The sequence below is a fragment of the Crotalus tigris genome, unplaced genomic scaffold (genome assembly GCF_016545835.1).
Source record: "Crotalus tigris isolate CLP2741 ecotype Arizona unplaced genomic scaffold, ASM1654583v1 scf7180000024437.13266115, whole genome shotgun sequence".
In the NCBI taxonomy this organism is placed as follows: domain Eukaryota; kingdom Metazoa; phylum Chordata; class Lepidosauria; order Squamata; family Viperidae; genus Crotalus; species Crotalus tigris.
In genome coordinates this window covers 11,696,429-11,722,749 of record NW_024100606.1, presented here as the reverse complement: position 1 = coordinate 11,722,749, position 26,321 = coordinate 11,696,429, and the positions used below count along the sequence as shown (strand labels likewise).

Genomic DNA, 26,321 nt, shown 5'->3' with positions numbered 1-26,321 from the left:
TAGGATAAAAAGGCTTAAAATGTACATTTGTTTTTATTTTAGCCTAATATAGGACATGGTTTGAAGAGATTAAAGTTGGAAAAGTGGCCCATGCCTATATATAAATAGCACAACTCAAATTTAAAACACATGAACTCACAATTTTGAGGTACACCTCTAGTGCTAAATGTATTGTAAATGACTAGTACTATAACATCTACACCAGTGGTTCTCAACCTTTTTAATGCCGCAACCCCCAACCGGTCGTAAGTCGAGGACTACTCAACCAGTCATAAGTCGAGGACTACTCAACTGGTGCAGCACCATTTGGGACTTTTGGCGAGCTCAGCAGGGCAAAGACAGCCTGGACAATTCCTATTGGCTTTTGAAAGCCAATAGAATTAGACTCTATTCAAGAGAGTCTATTCTATTGGCTTTCAAAAGCCAATAGAATAAAAGGGAGTAGCACAGCTAAGGAAAAGGGGGGGGGGAAATGGTGGACTGTGTTGTTTGGCGACCCCCGTGAAATGGTCGTTCGACCCCAAATGGGGTCCCGACCCACAGGTTGAGAACCACTGATCTACACAATGGCTGATTAGTTAGGGCTACGTATGATTTCTGTTTAGCTTAAGTCCTGAAAAAAAATCCAAAATAACTTAATATGTTGAAGACTTTTCTTTCCCTAGTATAAATCCAGTGTTAACTTTTTGTGTATTATCTTTGATCTTTGGATCAGCTATCTGAATGAACATAATGAAGCAGGGGATGGTCAGCAGCAGAAGCATAGAAAGTTGTAAGACATTAGAAATTACATAAAAACAAAATACATATTTTATCTTTTTTTAACATAATTCCCTGAAGAAATAACATTTCAAAATGCATACAAAATGCTTTTAAAAATCATAATGTGATTGGAATGACTGCTATGCATGTTACTAAGCAATGTATCTTTTGCAATCTGATGGCTTCTGGATGTATTTATTATCATTCCCATCATTTACAAATGTTATGGCCAATAGGATAAGCTAATTATTCCAGATGAGGCAAAAAAAAAAAACCCTGCTAGATATTTAAAAAGGTACCTGTGTACCTGTACTAAAATACTATGATAAATGCTTCAGTTCTAACTAAACTAAGGTATAATCTAACACTGTAGTTCATAATTAGATTCTCTGGAACAAACCTATGATATCAATATTGGTGCTGTTTTACATAAATCATGAATAAACTGAGAAGGAACTAAAACAACCATCTGATAATATAGTGTGCTCCCATTAAAAAAACTGTAGTTTGAAGTCATGTCAAGTTATAGTGCATATGTTTTTGAAAAGAAAGACATGGTCTGTGAAAAGGGGAAAATAATTACAAACAGAATTGGCTGGGATTTCTATTGATCACATTGGCATATCTAGAAACAGTTCTAAAACCTACAATACCTGGAAAGCAAACTGTTTTGTTTGTTTTAATCGCAACACATGGCTTATTTTACAGCTCTGAACATATGGAAAGCCTTGTGAATTAACCTCAGAATAATCTGGAATTGTTTCAAGGGGAAACTGTTGAAAAGTATTGGGAAAAGTGATAACCTAGAAAAATTATTGGATGAACAGTTTTAATCTTTACATCTGGCAAAAAAATTTCATGACGATGATTAATCATTTATCAATCTGTGTTTCCAAAAATATCAATGCCCTGATTTTAAAAATTCAACAAGAAATCAATATTTGAGCTCTTGAAAGCTCCAAGCTCTTAAATTCTCATAGAATCAACAGGATGACCAGGAAGTACTGTACTTGGAAATTTATGGTTGTTTTGCAGAAAGCAAATATGTCCTCTCACTTACAGTCAGCTATCAAACTAAATGATTAGAGAGATTATTTTTAGCGCTACCTGGAGTTACAGAAAACTAGAGCATGTTTACCAGCTTACCATATAGATAAAATATCTATTAAATGAATAATAAATAATTAAAATACATCCAGCTGCATTAAGTCAGGATATTTTAAGAAATGGGTATACAAACACAAGATAAACTTTTTGTAACCTTAAAAGCAAACCACTTAATAGCATTATAGTAATTTCAATCCTGGTTGTGGTTAAATACATAAAGATTTAAAAATCCTGTTTGTTGTTAAATATATTAATTAAAGTTTAATTCAACAAATAATATTTTCATAAAATTATTTCCAACACAATAACCAAAAAAAAATCATTTTTAGAAAGGAAATTATCTGGGCACAACCTGTTTTCCTTTTTGGAGTATCATACTTTAAATTATTCAAAATAAAGTTCATGATGCATCAACTTTCAACAGTTTGCAGTCAGATAAAATGAAATATTAGTCTTACCCGGTGGTGCATACATGAATTATTGGTGCATCTAAAGAATAGGATCTCATCTTATTTTCAAAAGAAGAATCTCTTCTTTATATCTTTTAAGTAAAATGTATTACCTCCAGATCAGTTCATTGCTATACTTGCTACGCTTGCTCTAAATAAAGTTATTGAGACATTTTCATAACCTATCTTTCCATAACTGCAAATATCTGATAGGGATTTTACTGAAATATATATTATTTATTTCAAAATCTGGGTCACATTTTAGGAACGTGTGAATCTTTAGTTTAGTTCAAAAATCAAATTCTGAAGTGATTTATTTGAATCATGTTTTCAAACCTAGTCTATGAACTGAACTTCCAAAATAATTTTATACACTAAAACAGGTGTATTTGAATTAATGAGATCTGTTACATATTTTTATTCAATTGAACTGAATTTTCAAATTGGATTGATGATTGGAATCAATCATGCAAGTCAAATTGCAAATCTGAATCAACTAATTATTAAAATTAAATTCTACTATATACTGAACTGATATACTTCAGTTTATTTATTTATTATTTATACACACTACTCATCAAGTCTAGAGTTGGGTTTCTCCCCACCCAACCCACACCTCCACACCTCCAAATGCTATAATTTTGTGCAGATTTTGGTTACACAGTCTCCAGTGGAGACAAAAATAATTGGTATTTCTGTTGGCCATTACCTTGTTATTCCGTTCAACACCTGTGTAATCTGCTTCTGGGGGTATTGTTATATGCAACTCGGCTTCATAGGCACCTTCTCCTTCATTTCTTGAATTGATTGTAAGCATGAGATAGTTTTCTTCCCCAATTACAATCTGATCCCTATCTCTACAAAAAAGTGTTACAATCCAAACCATTATTGTGAGAATAAGATATATGTTATAAAGCTAGAACTGCAGTTAGTATGTTGCTGTAAGCATTCCTGTGACAAATTCTGAGTGAAAGTAAATACTATATAAACAGCTTGGCTCTAATGAAGCAAAATGTTTGCTTTTTTTGCTTAAATAAACAAAGTTTCAAGAAGCAAAATATACAGAAGGGATTTGGATTTTATAACTTTGTACATTTGACAAATTGCAAAAAGTAAACTAAAGACTAAAGTTAGCTCTCAACATGCAGCACTTAAAATTGATTTCTAATTGCATGCATGCCCTTTCCAATTACTTTACTATTGTACTGTATACTTTCCCTCTACACATTTTTAATGAACACCTTTATTCTATTAAGTACAATACATATGTTTACTTGTTTCAACTTACGGCATAACGGAAAGTTTCAAGTCAGGAATGCACACGTTGTCTTCTCCACAATCCACAAGAATGTATGCCTAAATTGTCCAAAACATGCATTGCTCATGTTAGGGCTTTTTGGCAGGAATTCCAGCCATTTCCTTTCTTACTTTTTGTTTCTTTTGATAGCCATTATAAATATCTTCCCTCAAGATTTTGATCCTTCCAAACTCTGATCTTAATACAACAAGCCACATTCAGTTACTTATATATGTAAAGCCAGGTTATGTTCTGCATACTGGGTGTGTATACATATTTTTCTCATTCTGAGGCAAGGCAAATGCTCTCACATCTTGTTATTGTTAGCTAGAATGAGAACTCTACAAGAATGAGAACTCTTTGAAAATGCAGTTGGAGGAGGGTAACAAATTTAAGGCTAGTGTGGTTCAATTAACTCACCACAATGAACTAATTTGGCTCAAGTTGCCACGGGAATGCTGAAACTGCTAAATACACCATCTTATAGAAAAGACTTCATAATGTGGTAGAATTTGCATGCAAAGACACATACCTGTTCCTCCATTCTGTTTTCTTGATAATAGTTCAATATTGGGCTCACAGCTAATGCATCAGAAAATGTGGATCCATCCAGGTTATAGTTCAAGCTAATATTGATTGGAGACAATTTATCTCTAAATTCAGTTTCATCCTATAGGAATTAAATTATAGGAATCTAAATGTTGATCTATACCAATTATCATTCTTTATGAACGCACAAAAGAAATATTTGATCTTTATTTCAATAATAAAATAATTAATATTCCAGTCCTATAACTATTTAGATGTTAGGATGACTACTTCCATTGGAATGCAGTTTTCATCACAAATAAATACGCATAGGCTCAGAGGCTAAGACATTTAAAAAGACAAAGAACAAATTATTAATTTCTATTAAAGCTTCTATGACACTTTGCCTCCATGTATATAAGAAATGGCTACCTAAATTTATTTCAAAAGTGATACAATGATAAAAATATTGGACTGGAGAGATCCAGTTTCAAATCCACGCTACATTATGAACCTCATCAGATCAACCATTATCTCTCAGAGGAACCTAGCTTTTGAGTTTCTGTGGAAAAAATGAGGGAGGGAGGGAGGGAGGGAGGGAGGGAGGGAGGGAGGGAGGGAGGGAGGAAGGAAGGAAGGAAGGAAGGAAGGAAGGAAGGAAGGAAGGAAGGAAGGAAGGAAGGAAGGAAGGAAAATTCTATGGTCTTCCATATAGTTCTGGATTGGTCAAGTAGATAGGGAGCTGAGACTGAGCCCATTTCAGAACAAAACAAAACTTTCAACTACTCTGTTAAATATACAAACATTAAATGCACTTCAGCAAAGAATTCTGGAGATTCCACCGATCTAAAAGGCCTAACTGATTCTATATTTTCTATAACAAGTATATTTGTTTCTGTGCCTTTTTGAAAAGTTAATTGAAAAATCATCCTCCACATAAGCAACACCACAGAAACAGAATTGAATTCAGCTACTGAAATTGAATATATCTGATGTTCTTGCAACATCTGCAAACACTATTTATACATTTGGGTAATGTATATGTGAGTGTTATTACTGTATTTGCATATATTTGATCTCAATTGGCACTAATATACTGTAGTCTATCTCATCAAATCTGATGTTGAATATACTCCATATATTTTGTGAATTTTAGATGTGTTTAAGTATTTTATATTAGCACACGGAAGCCATTTCAATAACTGACATTTCTCAATTGACATTTCACAATTCATATAGAAAGAATTTACTATTTAACAGTTCTGATAGCTGTTCTAATGTATCATAACGTCAAGATACTAACTTTAGGGAAACAATTTTTGCACTGAAATTTGCTGTGATATTTCATTATGTGACTGCCTTGTCACAGAAAGTTTTGGGGATGTATACTAGAGTCTACACTGATATTAAATAGGGTTTTGCATTTTCATGTGGTTTACATTGTAAAAAATGTGATGGGCAATAGAAATAAGACAATATTTCATGAACTTCAAATATTATATTGTAATTTAAACAATCAACAAGCAATCTTTTGAGAAAAAATTAAAAACCCAAAAATTATTTCTTTGATTTTCACCAAAATGTTGAATATTTAATAAAGGAGAAAATAATCTTTAATTTGTATGATTTAGATAGTTTCAAATTTTTCTTAATGCTATATGTACAGTCCAAATAAGGTAAATGGGATCAATAATACACCTAATGTGCAACTCATTATTTTATCCTCCTCATTTGTTGAGTGTTTCAGTAAAGTATGGTTATCTTTCAACTATTATAAGTTTGAAGGAGAAATCTATTATTATTCTAAAGCCATATAATTAAAATACATCAGATTTACAAAACCAATTATATTTTTTTAATTTATTTTACCTGTCATTGTATACTCATCCATATTCAACTAATTCCAGAATAACTATCCTGAAAGTATGATTTTCTTGACCAGCAAAGAACAAAACTTACTCTAAGATAAACCACAAAGTCCTTGCAAGTGAGCCAATTCTGTGTAGTTATCATGAAGGAGAAGACATGCTGTGACTGATGATAATCAAGGAAGAGAGTCCTCTTAACAGCTCCTTTGGTTTTTAGTGAATCTAACTGTAGTTCAGCTTTCAGAACTAAAGAACATTAGGAAACAAAATGTTGTAAAAGGCAAATACTGTCCTTCACATTCTGCTTTGATTTAAAAGAAAGCTGCTGTTTTTGTAGTTTCTATACATTCAGTGAATCAACTGTCTTTTTCTATAAGTAGGATATCTAGGTATTTCTTATGATATTATAAGGCAGAAAAGAAGGATTATTGTGAATTCTTCACTGCCTTTTAACTATAAATTCACCACATCAAAACAAAAATGTACAATATTTCTACAATACTCTCCCAAGTAAAATGGTTTTAAATTTTACATTTTTGACAGAGCCAATGCTTTCACAGCAGAACTAATACCAGCTATTTATTCCCACAAAGATAGATGTTATTATCTCTATTTAATAATAGAGACATTATTGTTATTATTATATAATTATATAAAATCATTATCATTATTATTATTTCATAATAATGTATATTTCATGACATTATTTGAACGGCTAAATTCTATGCTGGGATAAGTGCTGGATTAAATGGCAACAGCTGTCCTCATCCCACAGAGGCTCTGAGAAAATGAAGACAAAGTTCAGGCAAACTGGGAAAATAAGATAATTGCTGCAGTTGCCTTCATCCAGCACTTCTCTTCAGACTGAGAAATTAAAGAAATGCCAAATTCAGAAAGTGCCACTACTCTTCCTCTCATAGCCACCTATTCTCTTGTGCTTTCTGGCTAAAGCCCCACATTAAATCTTCTATAATCTAGACCAAGATATTTCAACCTGTATTCCATGGAACCCTAAATTCTGTGAGAACTTGATGGGATTAAGAGAAAGATTTTAAAAAGTAAAAGTTCACTTGAATCCAGCCAATATTCTATCACTATTGCTTTATCTTTGAAGCAGGAGTTCAAGGTATTTTTATTTTTGTTTGTTTTTTGGAATTAAAAGGTTCTATAGCCTGAAAAAGTTTGAAAATCCTTATGGAGAAGAATCTAGAGCAGTGTTTCTAAACCTGAGCATCATTAAGATATGTGGGCTTCAACTTGCAGCTGGCAAGTTAGAGTTGAAGTCCATACATCTTAAAGTTGCTGGGGATTCTTGTCCTTAAGAATTTCACAATTTTCTCCTTTGGCTCAAAACTATCATTATCTGAGAAATACTCAGTGATGAATAAAAATTAAGTCACTCTCCTCACAGCTCTCTTGCTGGTCTGAGGATACAGCCCTGCCTCAATTTCAGAGTAATCACTTCTCCTGTCTGATAGCCAAGTGAAAATATATGGCTATAAATACAGCTGGGTCATCTTGAAAATTCACAATCAACACTAGCGGGAATGGTACCATTGAAGCACCAAGCCCTGCTAATCTTTCTGAGTCCTTTGCTGAGTAGTATATATTACATCCACTTCCAGCTGTACTAGGAAAAGCAGCAATCCAAAGATCACCTAAACATGAGGGAAGATTATTTAAAATGGAATATGAACCACTTACTACTAAATAAATACTGGCTGTTAATTCATAATCATGTTTCATGGGCTTAGATTTTATCTCATTACCTGGTTTCTTATAGCACAGCGACTGCAAAATATACACTTATTTATTTGTTTACTAATTTAGGATAGATGGCAGAACAGTTTACAAACAAAAAAGTAAAAACAACAAACAAAACCAACTAATCAAGACAATCAAAAAATTCAAACTAAAAAGAGCTAATAATGAGGTCTCTGTCTGATGATCACCTAAAAATCTCAACCTCATATTAACCAGGCAACCCAATATTTTTGCAATATTTTGTATTGACTGCCAATTGGTTAAAAGATGCAATTCAATATTCTCATCACCTTCAAAATCTTATATGGTTTGGGATGTGGATCAGTCCACTCAAATGTGCTGAAAAGTGTGCTTGCTGAGATTCCCATTCTTTGTCAGGTATGTCCAGAAGAGAGTTGAAGGCCAGCATTCTCTGCAGAGATTTCTCTCATGTGATATACCCTCATCAAAATGTTAGACATATATTCCCTTTTTAATATTTGGGAAACTATTAAAATATAGTTTTCCATTGTGAATTTGAAGACTGTGTAGAAATACTGTAGACAAAATGTCTGACTATGAAATGAATTTTCTTATTGAAGAATACTACATAGTGCTACAATTATAATATACTATAGTAATTGTTTATGTTTATGGTTTGATGTATTTAATATTTTTCTTTGATTGTTGCATTATTCTGTTTTTATATGTTGCTGTTTATAGTAAAATATTTAATGGACCCATTACGACATTTAAAAAGCAAGAATAAAATCTAATACAATGAAGATTTAATGTCTGCTGAAGTGGAAATTTTTAGTTTCTCATCTTAAATAATTGCAGTGAATATATCAACTGCCTCCTCCTTGATTGTTTATTCTATTAAGGACTAGAGATAAGTCTTTTCTTTTTAAATCCTTTATTTTCTTAGGGGCAATTCAAATGAGAACTCTGAAGAAGATTTTAATAATTGAGAAGAAACAAATGAAATAAGGTTTCAAGGATAAAAGTGATATCATTCACTTCATTTGTGTTCTTGAAATTAAAGGTCAAAAGTTATGATGTTAATTGCATGTATTTGTCAAAGTGACATCTTTTCTTAACAGGGCAGTAGCAACTTATGGAAGCAAATTTTTGGAAGAATTGTGTCAGAATCCTAAATTCTCCTGTCACCTGTTAATCTTCCAGCATGGTGATTTCCATACGTGTTGGGTTACAGTTTCCACAATCTAGAACTTGTATGACTTTTAATTACATATAATGGAGAGTTATGGAATTTGAAGGACTCTGGGCTGAGGATGGTTGACTTAAAGCTTTTATCAGCAGCAGCAAAAAGTATGCTTGTTATTTGCATTCCTGGCATAAGTACCTAGTTTTAAGAATGTTAACATTTGGCTATAAGAATGTTAAATTGTGCAGACCATAAATAGATCCTTAACTTTTAAAATATCCCTCAATGTTCTCATGCAAAATTTCAAACTCCCCCCAAATCCTGCAACCTTCAGTGCCAACATGCAAATATTAAAAAAGACTTACCTATTTTATCTGAAAAACCTGGACTTTGAAAATCTGCACAAACTGTTACAGTAAAACTGTAAAGGAAAGGGGAAAACACTCTTATTGAAGTTCTAGTACACATTTAAAAAAACCTTGTTAACATGTGTTTTCTTTTGTCTTCTCCTTTATAAAACCTGCCATATAAAACATCCTGCTCAAATAGCGTTTTGATTATTCATTCATCCATCTTCCATCTCTACTGCTTAACTAAAAAAAACCTAATTCTGATTTTTTTTCTAAATTATCTTTCTAGACAATATCATTAAATAATTATGCTTTTTAAACTAGGGATCTCTAGCTCTTAAATACCAAGACCTATGCCCAGTCGTCTAACAAAATCAAAATAATCAAAAAATGTAGAAATTTGGACATGATTTCTCACAATTTTTATTTAAATAACATTTATAAGAGCACAAATCACTGATGGATTTAACAAATCTATTTTACATATCCTAACTAAATGGCAGCTCATCCTTTTAGAGATATTATCCCTTACCATTAGGTCATTTTTTTTTAAAAAAAAAGATGCATATTGTGATTGGTTTGCTGTTTAATTGGTCTGTTGTAAACTTGGCCTTAGCTTCCAGGGATAATTATACTGCGGCATTAAATATTTTATATATCCCATTTATCTGGCTATTGCCTAGTCATTGTTATGACTGTTAAATCATAATCACATAAATCAAAAAACATTTCAGTTATATGACTTTCTCCTGTATATAAATATAATATAAATTTTATAATAATATAAATTTTAATCAGCCTGTATTCAAAGGGCTTTAAGAAATAACCACATATAGGTGGTTAAATCATTATAGACCGCACCACCACTACTACAGATACAGAATACATACATTTTGTACCACAGAACTACAATTTACTGCTAATCAATATTGCAGTAATTTTATTTATATATCGCATTTAGAAACTGTCCTTCTTCATAGATAAACTCTGGGCAGTGTACAAGATCCATCATGTATGATTTGATCTCGAAGACAATCTCTATCAGTATATTCCAAACTGTGTAAATTAGCCAAAATTAGTAAAAATGTTTTTTCTTTGGGTAACATCATACAAATTCATTATCCAGTCACAACGTGGACATTTAAATAAAGACTTACTGATAAATGGTGAAAAGAAAAAAAAGAAAAAAAATCTTCAAAAAAGGGGAAAAAAACAGGCCCAGGAAACTATAGACCAATCAGCCTAACATCAATACCTAAGAAGATACTGGAAAAGATAATAAAAAACAGATCTGCAAACACTAGAAACAAATAAAGTTATAACTACAAGCCAATATATATTTGTTAAAAGGAAATCATGGCTAACCACTTTAATTTCATTCTTTGATAAAGTGATTAAATTAATAGACCAGCAAAACGCTGTGGACAGTGGTGGGATTCAAATATGTTAACAACTGATTCTCTGTGTGGATGCTGCTTCCGGAAGTCCATTCTGGGCCTGGGCAACAAAAAATTAGCTACCGGTTCTGCCGAACTGGTGCAAACTGGCTGAATCCCACCACTGCTGTGCACATAATATACTTAGACTTCAGCAAGGCATTCAACAAACTAGACCATAACATACTTCTTGATAAGCTAAAAAAATGTGGGATAGACAGCATCATCACCAGATGGATTTATAACTGGCTGACAAACTGTACTCAATCTTAATGGCATTACATCTATATGGAGGAAAGTAAGCAGTGGTTCTGTCTTAGGCCCAGCAATCTTCAATATTTTCATACTATAATTGACTTAGTTGAGGAAATAGAAGGGAAACTCATCAAATTTGTGAATGACACTAACAGGGATAGCCAACACCCAGAAGACAAGCTCAGGATCCAAAAAGATCTTGACAGACTTGAACAATGGGCCCTATCTAACAAAATGAAATTTAATGTGGAGAAAAGCAAGGTTATTCACTTAGGCAGGAAAAACCAAGTACAAGTACACATTAGGTGAAACCTGGCTCATAAACAGTAACTGTGAGAGGGATCTTGAATCCTAGTAGACAGTTTCTTAAATATGAGCCAGCAGTGTGTGGCAGCAGCAAAAAAGCTATCCTTGGTTGTATAAACACATGCATAGGATCAAAATCATATGAAGTATTAGTACTGCTTTATAAAGCCTTAGTAAGACTACACCTGGAATACTGCATCTAGTTTTGGTCACCATAATACAAAAAAGATATTAAGACTTGGGGAAAAGTTCAGAGAAAAATAACTAGGATGATTAAAGGCATGGAGACTAAAACATATGAAGAACAGTTGCAGGATTTCAGTATGGCTAGTCTAGAGAAAGGAAGCACTAGGGGTGACATGATAGCAGTATTCCAGTATTTGAAGGGCTGCCATAAAGAAGAGGGGGTCAACTTATTTTCCAAAGCACCAGAGGGCGGGACAAGAAACAATGGGTGGAAACTAATCAAGGAGAGAAGCAATCTGGAATTAAGGAGCTACTTCCTAACAGTGAGAAGAATTAACCAGTGGAACAGCTTGCCTTCAGAAATTTTGGGTGCTTCATCACTGGAGATTTTTAAGAAGAGGCTGGACAATCACTTGCCTCAAATTGTATAGCGTCTTTTGCTTGAGCAAGGGGTTGGAGTAGAAGACTTCCAAGATCTCTTCCAGCTCTATTCTGATTAATTGAAAGGTCTTTCTTATAAGGGATTTTGGATAACGAAGGAAAAGATTTGGTAAGCACTGGCTTATATGTTCAAAGCTATATAAGAAAAACAAAAGCCATACACAGCATAATGTGTTAGCTTTTCTCAGTGAAGCTCTCTCTCAAAGAGTATAAATGGCTGGGAATTATCAGGAATACAAGTTTGGGGTAGTGGTTTTATAGAAATTAAATATTCCTAATATAGCAGCAAAGCATTCCACATATTAAGTCTTCTTAGATGCCAGAATTGGGCAAAACTGTAGAATATATATAAGCACTTCACATTTACCCAATAATGTCATTACTATCATTATAATGCAAAAACTCTTATATTACTTAATTATAAAAATGGAGAATTGCAAAATATATAAAAAAGCACTTTCAGTAAATTATAGTACACAAATAGTTTATTTTTAGTTCTATGTTACCAACATTATTCAACCTGGAGTTCTGTAATTGTATTAAACTTCAATTTTCCTAATTTGTTAATAGCATGTGTTCCCCGGAAATTATGCAGGTTTAATTCATACCACCTAGTAAGAGAATCATATATAGCTAAAAACAAAATAAGTTGAAGTTAAAATCAATCTCTGAGTGTAGCAAATAAGGCTTATCATCATTGACTCCAACAGTTTTTACAAAGGGTTATTTTACACTTTCCCAAGAATTATCAAATTCTTCTGGCTCTTCTGAGAAATAAGTAAGATGTTTCTTAAAATGATGGGTCAAAAAAGGAGTGAAAAAAAACCCTTGCAGGTGGCATAATTACATGTGACAATTATACCTAAGCATGTAAATTAGTCTGATCTACCTTAAAGAGCTGAGAGATTCAAGGAGCTAATTATCTCTTTTGAAGCCCTGAATTGCACAGAGATTTTCTCTCCCTGAAGGTATCTGTTCCACTAGATCTGATAGGGCATAGGTGTTTCAGGTCCTTATCTTAAATATATGCCATTTAGTGGGACCAAGAAAGCAGGTCCTCTCAGCAATCACTCTGCCTTTTGAAACATCATTCCCTTTGAGATCCATCAGATCCAACTTTAAAGACTTGGTTTTTCCTACAAATATTGGGACAGTATGAGGTTGGAGCCCAGTAATGTTCCTTGTGCATATGTGGGACATATGTGGAGATACTGTTGCTTGTGAGCTGCCCAGAGTTATGTTGCATAAGATATAAAAACAAAAAATACATATCTAACTTTGAATCAAATAAACAAACAAACAAATAATCAATCAATCAATCAATCCAATGACTTACAATAAAGCCACCAAATAATTCTAACTTAAAATTTAGGACTACTGTTTTGTGTATCAGCACAAAACATTAGGCATAATTATCTTAAGTCTCATTACTTTCAATAAGTCTATAGCATGGCAATATAAACTTCTTGATACCTGCAATAGAGTGTTCTATTTGTTTTCCTTTTTTTCAAGTGCATTTAATTAGGATATGTTTTATATGTCAATGCTGTAACATTGGATGTTCCTGCTCTGACAACTGATGGAAATTGCAGCCATTTTTATGTTTCTTTTAACATGTTTTTTCTTTTGTTTAGAAATTAGGTGTTGAAAGGGGAATGGAGTGAATGCTTGAACTCAGCTAGCCATAATAACAATAAAGCTCCATGGGAACTCAAGGACACAAACTGATAATGTTTTGGCAGGCTGAAGAGCTGGGGAGAGAGCCCGGGCTAATTGGAGAATGTGATTTATGACTGCTTTGTGGGGCTGGGACTTGCAACTTGTTACTTTGTATCTGGGGGAAGGGAATCTAGGTTTTGGGTTCAACTATGTAGTGGCGATATTTTGTTTCCTGAATAAAATGTTCTCTAAGGAATAATTCTTGCCTTAAGGTTCTTTAATGGGTTTCATTTATCAGAACTATGACATTATCTATATGGATGTGTTTTGGATGAAGCATGTAACCCTTAGCATCAAAATGATCCTTCTGTTGATTGATGCCACATTTTGCTGATTTATAGCTATTCCTGCAGAAATATTGAAGAGTTGGGATACAGAAAGTAACATCTTATTCAAATTTTAGCCAGCCTAAGATTATAGAGGGGGAACATGGTGGTGCAGGGGCTTAGTGAACTGGAATAGCTGGCCAAAAGTGATCTGCACTCCAATGGTTTGAGCCAGGCTCCTGAGATGAGTGGGCTCCCATCGCTTGATCCTTAGCTCCTGTCCATCCAGTAATTTAAAGGCATGTAATATTGCAAGTACATGATTAGAGAGAAGTGTGATTAGAAAAAAAATAGCTGTGTTCATGTGTCGGAAAACAGAAGTTGTAGTTGGATGCGAGGCATCGCGACACAAGGTGAGGCATAACTGGTGCAGGAGCCCAGAAGAGCCAGCAATCCAAGCACCACTAGTTAATTGATGTAAAGCTAGTTTGCCTGCCACGGTGCATCAATGATGGATACGCAACCATCAGACAGAATGAACTAGGTTGTTCGGACTGCATTACATCAGAATAGATTTTCCTGATATTGTAAACCATGTGCTAAATAAATTCTATAGAGACTAAGAGGCATGGTGGCACAATGGTTAGAAGGCAGTACAGCAGGCTACTTTTGCCGACTGCCGGTTGTCAGCAGTTCAAGTCTTACTTTGACTCAGCCTTCCATCCTTCCAAGGTCGAAAGATTGTTGGGGGCAATATGCTGACTCTGTAAATGGCTTAGAGAGGGCGGTAAAGCACTGTGAAGTGGTATATAAATCTAAGTGCTATTGCTATTGTTATCACTAACTTAACTTGAATTCAATATTCAGTTTACTATATCATCCAAATTTTAAATATTTTTTTATGATTTCTATGTATGAAAGAAAACAAAGTTCACACATTTTAGTAACAATTCCCCATCTGATTCAAAACAATATTTTCTTTATACTTGATACTATTTTTACATTATAATTCAAATCTTTAGATTTCTTGGCCTTTTTAATGGTTCATATGAATTTTCATTCATTTCATCTTGAAATGTCAATCAAAAGGCTTTTTGCACAAGTTGCACAGCTGGCTAAGAGATACAGAAACCTATCCCATGGTGTGGAGGAAATATTTGTCTCTTGGAGTTTCCCTAATAATTGTTTGCATATGTATAACTTTAGGTTATAACTACAGAAAAAAAATAGAGAATGAAAAATTAGCAGCTGTTCTTCAATCATTTGAGAAGACTGGGTTAATTTTTTTATAGTAAGAGTTAAATCTCCCAGGACACTGTATTTTATAATGTAATAGTACACTATAACCATCTAACAACTATTGTATTCATGTAACACTTTCACTGATACATCTATCAGAAAAATCATATTTAAGCAATCTTTTTCTCATAAAATCCCATTCAAAAATGCTAGGAGAAATCAGAATGTAATTGTGTTTTTCCTACTTATGTACGAAAAAAAGAATTCTGACATGGTTAGATGAATTGAACAATATCCAGCTGTAGTCTCTCACAAATTAAATTCTTTGCAAATTAAAAGTATATCATAGAAATACATTTGAAACTATATTTGTGGAAATACTTGTGTTTTCTAAAGCATAAATTTATAATTATGTTCAAAATGTATTTAAAAAAATTAAACCCACCAACATGCACTGGAACATTCCATCAATTTTGATTTTCCTATTATTTTAGCTTGTTATCTGTAAATTAAGCTTCGATATATCTTCATCTCCAATTGCTTGGCCTCAAAATGTGTTAGATTTCAGTTCTCTCATAAGGCTACACTGGTGCAACATAAATCTAGAGCAGGAGCTTCCAATCTGTGGCCGTGTGAAGGGATGGCTAGTGCATGCACATGCGTGCATGCAGTCACCCCCCCATACTCGCACTAGTGCCATCTTGAGCATCCCACCAGCACTATGGATGCCGAGCATCCCACTGGCACTAGCACCCCCCAAGTGTCCCGCTGGCACTAGGGCCACCGAGGATCCCGCCAGCACTAGCACTGTCCCATTTACAGCATTTGTGTTTGTATGGGTACATGCACTTGAGCATGGCCCATTTATGTGTGTATATGTTCGCATAACGGTGCCTGCCTTCCTTTTTGGGCTGCCAAACCAAAAAGGTTGAGATCTAGAGAAAATTGGGTTGTCTTTAGTAGTATACCTATACAATCTACTTTTTTAGAGGTGATACGTTCCAGTTGGGTAAATAAAGAAGCAATTAAGCACAATTAATTAAACTATATTTCTCAGCCTGCCTTGAAGAAGTATTTCACAAACTAGACTAGGCAAAAGATGGAATAAAAATCAATGGCACCTATTTTAAATCACTTAAGATTTTCAGATGATGTTGTTTTCTTCTCACAAGACTCAGAAAAGCTACAAAGACACATACAAGAGCTGCACGAAGCAGGAGAACCATTTGGCTTAAAAATAAACCTGAAAAAGAGCCAGGTTATATTTAATAAATTCAATAAAGAAAGAATTTTTTTATATCTGGAGAAAAACTAGACATAGTAGACCACTATATATACCCTGGCTAATGGATCTCAATGGAAAGTGGTACAATAAAGAAAATTGAATGGCGTTTTAAATGTGGTTGGCAGACATTCAGCAAGCTTAGCATAATTTTCAACAACAACCTTCCTCTATGCCTGAAGAGAAAAGTTTTCAATCAGTGTGTGCTATCTGCTCTAACATATGCCGATAAAACATGGACACTAACCTCACAATTTATACAAAAACTATGAGTGATGCAAAGAGCCATGGAAAGATACATGCTTGGCATTACAAGACAAGATAGAAAGACCTGCACATGGATTAGAGAACAACAAAAGTATACAATATCATCAAGAGAGTAAAAAAAAAATGAAATGAAAATGGGCTGGTCACGTAGCAGGAAGAACTGATGGGAGGTGGACCAAGGCAGTCATAGAATGGATCCCATTTGATAAAAAGCATCCATGAAAGAGACTTAAAACAAGATGGATTGACAACATCAACAAATATTGTGCGCCCAATTGGCACAAGAAAGCTCAGGACCGTATTAGTTGGAAACATGTGGAAGAGGTCTTCATCCTGCAGTGGATAGACAGTGGCTAAAATGATGATGATGAATTAAACTATATAGTCCTTCATGTTTCCATAGAAGGTATATCTTTCCATAGTTTGTTGATTGTTTAAAAATTCAAGCATTGATTATTATGTCTTATGTACAGAGTACTGACCTATACTCAGCACAATATGATCATTAGACTTGCATTTAAGCTTCATATACAATATGGTCAATTTTTACTGAACATTACGAGTTTGTCTCAGTGGTGAGATTCAAATATGTGAACAACCGATTCTCTGTGTGGATGCTGCTTCCGGAAATCCATTCTGGGCCTGGACAACAAAAAATTAGCTACCAGTTCTGCCAAAGTGGTGCAAACCAGCCCAATCCCATTACTGGGTTGTCTTCAGTGTTGCATTTACTCCAGAGAAATATTTAAAAAACAGCTTCTGATAATGATATCATTATCTGATATCTGACATCAGCCAGAGCATAGAAAAACTTAAAAAAGAAGTGGAGAAACCTGGCCACTCAAGAGTCGGACATGATTCAATGTATAACATTGTCATCAGGCTTTGCGTAAGATTTTTTGGGGGCTTCTGTTCAAGCCTGTACAAACTAGGATTATAAACTGGCCAATGCCATAATGTTGAGATTGTGTAGTTTTGAATTAGCTTGATCATAAAAGTAAGAACTCAGTGAGAAAACCCATTTTGCAAGCAAACCAAGAAAGCTTGTCTGCAAAAAGTTTTTTAATTTTTCCAACCTACCAGGCCACTAAGGTCATAGAACCAGGAAGCTCACAGGTTTTATTTTCTGGATTTACAATCACTGGGGAGAGAAGAAGCTGAGCATTTATCGTCACAACTGGTCTTGCTCTGAAAGGCAATCAAAAGTAAATCAAGACATATTTTATACAAACACAGAAGAGAAGACAAAAGGTGACTTTTTCAGTTTCTGTGGATGTTCATGAAATTTAGAATTACAGAAAATATAGATTACACTTCATGTACACAATATACATTCAAAACACCAGCAGGGACATGTATACAAAATACACACATCAAGATGAGACAGATCTGTCTACAGGGATGATGCACAAAACTCTGCTTTCAATGTTAATGATTCACTCATGTCTGCATATATGATAGCATCTCTCTCTGATTTCTATTGATAGCAGTTAGCCAAATACTCTACAGAAAAAGATGCACAAGTAGGAGAAGATGGTTGTTCTTCTTACTAAGATTCAAAACAGCAGGGGTTTATTTCATCAAATAAACAAATAAAATGTATGCATCACATTCCAACAAAGTTCAAAGGCAAATTATAAGGCTGCTGTTCCCAAGTGTGTACCACAATGCCTCAGGGTGCCACAGCAAACTCACAGGAACTCTACTGGATAACACAGTGATATCCAACATCTGTCAGACACCACACAAACTTTAAACCTAGAGGTACCATGAACAATTATTGGGATACTAAGGGAATTGTAAACCAAGAAAATTTGGGAATCTTTGCCACAGGTTGTTACTTTATATAATTCTAACATGGTAAAATATAAAACAAAATTAGTGCAAACCTATGCTTATTTACTCATATATAAATCTGAGTTCAGTGATATGCTGTAGATTAGAAACTTGAATTTAATCAATGGAGAACCATTTTATCAAAAAGTATTTATAGAATAGGTCATTTAAAATTAATGGAATTAAACAAATCATGAAATCACCTGAAACCACCCTTTGATGTCACAATGAATGACATTTGAATGACAAAAAGCCTAAAGTGTTGTGTTATAAAATAACTATTTTTAAACTAAGTGTCTGCAACAATGTCTGAAGTTTTTATAGACAGGTTTATAAATAAAAACTGCATGACTCAATAGCAATCCAGGTACAGGCATCAAGTGTGAAATCCTTTTTTCTCCATCCAGATCCTCACAGCCTCCATGTACTGGACTGCCAAAGGAGGAAATAGCAGGAGGAACAAAGCTAAGCCCAAGCACTTAATGCAAGGTTTGGTGTATGACCTGTCCTTGGCCTATCCTGGCCTGCCCATGTTCTGCACTGTTTCTTCTCAGAATAAGAGAAGATCTGTTTTGCCAGACTATCAGAAATATGTTCTGTGTATAGTACTTCTATTCTTCTGGACTACGAGTAACTGGCACTTACTGATATTGCTAAGGGGATATGCCACTTTGTTTAGAGTTATCCTCACCTACAGAAATTCAAAGTTTGCTCTTTCCATAGTATGGTTGTAGACTGCAGGAAATGATTTGGCAGACCTATTATGCCCCACAGTTTTGGGAACCCAGCTCTGGAAGCAAGCATCGATTGATTTAGGTTACTTAAATGGCAGGGGCTTGACTGTACCTTCTGGATATCCCGTACAGCACTTTCTCAGATGTCATTTGGGACTTCTTCTGAATCTTACATCCTCAATTGGTTATATAAGTTCTTCTACTTGAGCAGGGGGCTGGACTAGAAGACCTCCAAGGTCCTTTCCAGCTCTATTCTATTCTAATTGGGCTTAGTTACGTGCAATAAATTTGCTACTATATCTATGGCTATCATGCTAGTGCTTACTCAAAAATCAGTATGCAGAGTGACCAAAGCATTACAGAAGAGGGAAAGATATTCAATATTTGTCCCATTTTACCAATTGAAGAGATCAGGCTTTTAATATGTGTAAAACTGCCTCAACAATATAACATTCCTTCTCAAACATACAGAGAATTTTTGCTGTTTTTATATTTTCTCTTTGTGATTAATATACAAGAAAAAAGGACCATTTTTTCCAGACTGTTTTATGGTATAAAATAGATGACAGATCTTAAGCCAAAAAAGAAGGATCATCACAGAAAGAGCAACTAAAACAGACAAGACTATAATAAGTGAATTAATTGTCTCCTTTTTGTTAACTCTTCTAGAAGAAAATTATAAAGAAATTATTATGGAGTTCATTTCCTTAATAGCACAGAAAGCAGACTAAAAAAAATAAATTCAGCATAAAATTATAGCAGTAGTTAAATTCTTCCATGCACACAACAGTGTAAAATCAATTTAAATGCTAACTATATTTCAACAGCATGAACTTTTTCAAACATACAGCAGTTTCAAACTTTAAAAATCCCTGTTATATAACTGTTCGTACAACCACTCTTTGATGATTATACAGCCTTACAAATCCAATAAACCCAGTTTTATTACTATTATTCTAAAGTAACTGATTTGCTTCTACAAAATAGAAATCTTTTTCTGAAATATTTTGGTTCTGTTATGAGTTCAAATACAGTTTGAAAGAATGGGCTTATGAAAGAATAGTTTTACAATGTCAAAAACATTTTACATATGTATGTTTTTTTATTAAAAGATTAAGAGTAGAGAGAGTAGGAATACTAGCATTGCATACCTGTAAACAACTACTTTTCCAACTCCAAATGCACCAACAATTAGATCTGTAAATACATATACACATTTTTAGAACAGGGTAAAATAGTTAGCATAATAATTACAACCGACATTATTGTTATGAAAATTAATAAAACTACTAAATGTACAGCTATAATATAGAAGCACAAAAATTCACAGAAACATTCATTTTTCTAAATTTATCTTAATTCAGATTCCAGGCATCTGGAATCCGATACAAACACACACATTCTTTTAATCAAAAAAGGCAATGACCCAGCTTCTACCCAAGTATCAAAGTATATTTTACTCCTCTTCATTATTTGTACCATTTCTTATCCATACCCTTTTCCACGCTCAAAACAATAATTAAACATTTCAGTCAAACAAAGAAACCCAGCCACAAAAATCTCTCTTGGTACCCTGTCTAAACAACTAGGATGGCTAATAGGTTGGCCCAAATGGAGGTCTGGGTGCTGGAGAAACATTAGGACCAAGATTTGTAAAACTAATAATGGATGGAAGACAATAAAAATATAAGTGGTGCAGTAGACTTCAGGCTGAAATAATTTAATTGGTTTTAACATAGTTGTTTTTATATAACTTCATCTCTTACTATTAAACAAGATACAACACTTAATAAAACAATATTTTTTAAAAATAATTATTTAAAATAATTATTAGGAATACAGTATTCAAAACATGTATCTTTGTGCCTTTCATAAATGTAAAACTTCACAGAAAATAGACTGATTTCCTTCTTTAGCTTGGTCTGGCTAAGGACTACTTTAAACATCCTGAGTGCCAAAATCATTAATGAGTTTTATAAACATTTTGCATTCTGCAAAAGAAAATAATCAAGTGTTCAAGTTGTCTACATTATCAGAAGTTTGGCAGCACTGTTATCCTAAAAATAGATGTTTTGGGGAATACTGTTATACTTCTTCCTAGAAAATACCAGACACAATTTGTTAGCTGAAAGCAAAATGTTTGACATAAGCAGAATATTTCCAACAAAATAAACTATTGTATTACTAAATGTCTATGGAGATTCTCAGTCATCCAGGTCGTAGTTATCCCAAATATGTTTTTTTTTTCCACAAGGCAACTGGACTTTGTTTTTCTTTGAAGAGTTTCGCTTCTCATCCAAGAAGCCAACCATTTGAAGCGAGCAGCCTTGTCCATAGAGAGAGAAGAGGAGAGAGTGAGGGTGGACGAGCCGAGTCTGTGGCAGGGATAACAAAGGTTTGGGAGATGCTAGCACGAAAGTTCCGCGTCTTTTGACTTACCTCACCTTGCCCCCTCCACTGATTCTTCGCCCAAACAAGTCACCCTCTCTCTCTCTTTCTCTCTCTTTCCTCTGTCCCCCTCTCTCTCCAGATGAGGAGAGAGAGAGAACAAAAGGCAGATGGCGCCGAAAGGGCAGGGAGGGGAGGGGGCAAGAGGCAGTAGAAGGCGCTGAAAGGCGCCCGGGACACCATGGACTGGCCCGGGGAGATGCGTGGTGAGCTCGGCTGCCTAGGGAATGGCCCAGGGACGGCCCAGGAAGTGATGCCCCCCTGCTGCAGCCCGACCTGGTGAGACATATGGCTGGGTCGGCTGCCCAGGGAGCAGCCCGGGGACGGCACAGGAAGTGATGCCCCCCTGGTGCTGGGGAGACAGTTAGCCGACTCAGCGGCCCAGGGACGGCCCAGGGAGCGATGCCCCTGCCATCACACCAGCCAGGACTGCCGTCCAGCACGGGCAGACACGTGGTCGGCTCAGCAGCCCGGGGATAGCCCAGAGAGCGATGCCACCGCTGCCCCAGCTAGGACTGCTGCCCAGCTCATGGAGACGCATGGCCATCAGCTGCCTGGGGAACGGCCTGGGGATGGCCCAGGAAGTGATGTCCCCAGCCCAGCCCGGGGAGACATGTGGCTGGCTTGGCAACCTGGGGATCGCCCGGGAGGCGATGCTGCTGCTGCCGCCCCAGCAGGGACTGCTGCTCAGCCTGGCCTGCGGAGATGCGTGGCCAGCTCAGCTGCCCGGGGACAGCCGAGGAAGTGATGCCCTCCTGCCGCCGGGACTGCCGCCTGGCCAGGCCTGGGGAGATACATAGCTAGCTTAGCAGCCCGGAGATGGCCCAGGGAGCAATGTCCCCACCACCACCACCCCCAGCCGGGACTGCTGCTCAGCCCAGCCCGCGGAGATACGTGGCCGGCTCAGCTGCCCGGGGATGGCCCAGGAAGCGATGCCCTCCTGCCGCTGCCCCAGCCTGGACTGCCGCCTGGCCCGGCCTGGAAAGACGCATAGCCAGCCCGGGGATGGCCCAGGGAGTGATGCCGCCGCCCCAGCCGTGACTGCTGTCCGACCCGGGCAGACACGTGGCCGGCTCAGCAACCCGGGGCTGGCCCAGGAAGTGATGCCCCCGCCACCACCGCCGCCCCAGCCAGGACTGATGCCTGAGGGGGCAGCAGGAGAAAGAAGGGGGGAGAGGGAGGGGGAGGAGGAGGCTCCGGAGCCGCAGGAGATGGCACAAAGAGTTGCATGCAGCTCTGGAGCCGCAGATTGCTGACCCGTGGTCTAGATTCTACTTTTCTTTGGAGAAGCTTTGCTGGCTGAGGAATTCTGGGAGTTGAAGTCCACAGGTCTTAAAGTTGCCAAGGTTGAAAACCCCTGCTCTAGAACATAGAATGGTAAAGTTGGAAGGGACCTTGGAGGTCTTCTAGTCCAATCCCCTGCTCAAGCAAGAGACCCTATACCATTTCAGATAAATGGTTGTCCGGTCTCTTTTTGAAAGCCTCTGTTAATCCATATGATTTTATAGATAAACCATATGAGCTTGCTTCGATATATTACCTGTTTATATTTTCCTACCACTTCTGTTATTATTATTATCATCATCCTATCTCCATCCCATTACCAGAAAATCTTCAATTAAAGTGAAAGAGATGACTTAGCTTCACAAAGTTTTTTGAGCATAATAGTGGGAATACAAAGCACCTAAAACACATCTTCTAAAGCAGTGGTTCTCAACCTTTCTAATGCTGCGACCCCATAATACAGTTCCCCATGTTGTGGTGACCCCCAACCACTTATACATCACTGGGTGCCAGGGGCATGGCCAAAGAAAAGGGGGAAAAAATGGCGGACAGCCTTGTTTGGCGACCCCCGTGAAATGGTCGTTTGACCCCAAATGGGGTCCCGACCCACAGGTTGAGAACCACTGTTCTAAAGCCTTTGTAATGATATGAAGGAATAATATGGCACTTCAAATTTGCTTCTTTTTTCCTCTCTTTCAAAGGCAGTGGAGATGAGAACCCAGAAATACAACCTTAGCCAAATGGATGAAAATAAACAAAAGGGATGGGGAGAATCACTGAAAGCAGGTCAAAACACAAATCATCCCAAAACATTAGCATAGCAGGTTAACAGAACATAGTGTCAAAAATGTTCCAGAACATTTATCCAAATGTCCCATTAATTACATGGAATGTATGCCAGCAAAAAATCTACGATTTGGATGGCAGAAACTGTACTGTGTATGTTTATGCTACAAATGCTGGAGAGCCTTCTCAGACCTAGACACAGAAATGTTGTATGTTGCATACTAATCCCAGAAAAAAGTAGTGATAGTAATGGGAAAATGGATACAATCAGATAAAAATGATGTGCATTTAGACTACAAATAGTATTGGAAGACTGCCCTAAGATGGATTATATCACTTTCAAAATAAAGACCAAAAGCTTCAGCAGTAAAACAGTACTGAGAAATACCAGATGATATCAGTAAAATATTGATTCTTCAAGTAGAAACATTCAAGAAAAAACAAAGAAAAAATAATGAAAACAGCCCAATTTGAATCAAGCTAATACTGGTAGTTGGCAAGCAAATTTTACCTATTTATTTAATTTATATGCCACCCATTTCATCACCCAAATGATTCTTTAAATAAATAAATTTTTTACCATGCTTTGCCATCTATTCATAAGACCAGTCTTTTATAACCAGCAATAGTATTTAAATGAGGGGACTCTGATATGCTTTGCTTCAGAGTTCTCCAATTAGGAACCCTCCAGATATGTTAGAGCACTGCTTCTTGAACCAGTGGAGACAGTGAGTTGTGGGGACTGACTGTAATAGAGATTGTCTTCCAACTCATCAGGAAGGATCCTGTTTAGAAAAAGCTATTTTAATTTCATTTAAGTGTATGAAATACAAATGGCTTATAACTAAATTCAATTGGTTTCAATTAAATGAATCCAATACAACATATAAATAATATAAGTTATTATAGTGCCCTTTAGAAAAGTTAGATAACAATGTATCATGGCTGCAACAATGGATATGTTAACATTAATCATCTGAATTCTTAAGAAGAAAATATGAATTCTTCTGTTTTCTATTCAATAATAATATTGATCATTCCCTCTGTATATATGGTCGCCTCATGCTAAAAGTCTGATATATTTATTGAGCCATCAGATGAGTTAATAGGTCTTAAAACCTTAAACCTATTGCATATTTCAATCATCCACCATTTCATGTTTTTCAAATGTTGGGATGATTCCCACCATTTTTGAGTCTGTAAAAGGTTGTATCTAGAACATTTGAATGCTACTAGACTAATGGAGTTCAGATACTACAGCTTGCTTTCATTTTTAAAATCCCATTTTCAATCAATAAAATCCCATTTGTATATTCATATTTGTTAAACTGAGTGCTTACTGTTTTTGTTTTCACTGAGTTTAATATGACTAGGAAACTATGCTCATTTTATGTATCTATTTGGTACAATGTATTTAGGCCACAGCAGATGGCAGTGTCCAGCCAGTCTTGACTAATCATGAAAAACCAAGCAAGGTCAGACCTTGTTAATACTTGGATACTTGTAGTGACTAATAGGTCTATTATAACAAACTTGGAAGCTGAAAAAACATCCCAGAAGAAGGCAAAGGTAGACCATGTTTTTATTGTTCACAGGAAATCTCTAGGGACATGTCCATCAGGACTCCAGAGTCTTCAACTTCAAGGAGACACATATTTTAAACTATTTAAACTCTGAGCTTACAAATGGGCAAATGCCTTAAATGACTTAATTACTGATCATCCATTTTGCTTTATAATTCTTAAGAATTCAGGTGTTTTATATTAATATATCCATTGTTGGTATCTCAAAACAAGAAATAAAATATCTCCTTTACCCAAATTCTCTGCACACAAAAACAAAGACAAGTCTACATTTTTAACCTTTGCTCTGAGAATGATGCATTTTCTAGAGAAAGAAATCTTTCTCTGATGGAAGAAAGTTACCTGGATAATCATTTTGATCTATGTCTGAGTCTCCTCTCAAGGTAAATCCAAATCCTGCAGGCATAGATTGGGAAGCCCACAGGCCACTGAGAATCTGGGAAGGGTTAGGGTTTAACCCATTTCTGTCTCCATTGTAGATGAATACCCTCCCCCTTTGATCTTCTCCTGCGAATGGAGCGCCTATGGCGACATCTGCAAAAAACCAAAATAAAATTGCATTGTTAGAAAGGCCACTGAAACAGTTCTACCTGTCCCGGGGAATAGCATTTACTCTGAGATCCAAATAGCTCCCACCTTTTGTAAGGCCTGATTCTTTTTCTAGGCAATTGGTCAGGAATAATCTCTGACATAACCTGCATTATCTCATTTTTTAAAATTATTTTATTTTTATATTGTTATTTATAAAATGACAATATACTTATACAATAATTATAATTATAAAATAAATTATTTATTTTATATTATTGTTTTATATTGCTGTTGCTTTACTTTTACACTATCTACGTCACATGTCAAGTAAACAGCTACATAAATTGATTGACTAAATAAAGAAGTGCTTTGCCACCGTGGCAGGAAATGTTTCAGCTAGTGCTTTGCAGAAAAAGATACCACTTTTTTTTTTCTTCTACCAGTTTTTTT

The 26,321-nt window shown here is 35.7% G+C and overlaps 1 protein-coding gene across 2 annotated transcripts in view; it reads right to left on the bottom strand.

Moving 5' to 3' along the window:
• ITGA8 (integrin subunit alpha 8) overlaps positions 1-26,321 on the bottom strand; it is a 139,653-nt gene that overhangs the window by 54,471 nt on the left and 58,861 nt on the right. For both annotated transcript variants that reach the window (XM_039331621.1, XM_039331620.1), the window contains exons 13-20: positions 25,683-25,874; positions 20,391-20,436; positions 17,750-17,857; positions 9,288-9,343; positions 6,103-6,257; positions 4,148-4,285; positions 3,607-3,674; positions 3,028-3,175 (exon numbers count right to left, since the gene is read on the bottom strand). In XM_039331621.1, the coding sequence (XP_039187555.1) occupies positions 3,028-3,175; positions 3,607-3,674; positions 4,148-4,285; positions 6,103-6,257; positions 9,288-9,343; positions 17,750-17,857; positions 20,391-20,436; positions 25,683-25,874 (911 nt within the window). The remainder of the gene's footprint in view (positions 1-3,027; positions 3,176-3,606; positions 3,675-4,147; positions 4,286-6,102; positions 6,258-9,287; positions 9,344-17,749; positions 17,858-20,390; positions 20,437-25,682; positions 25,875-26,321) is intronic.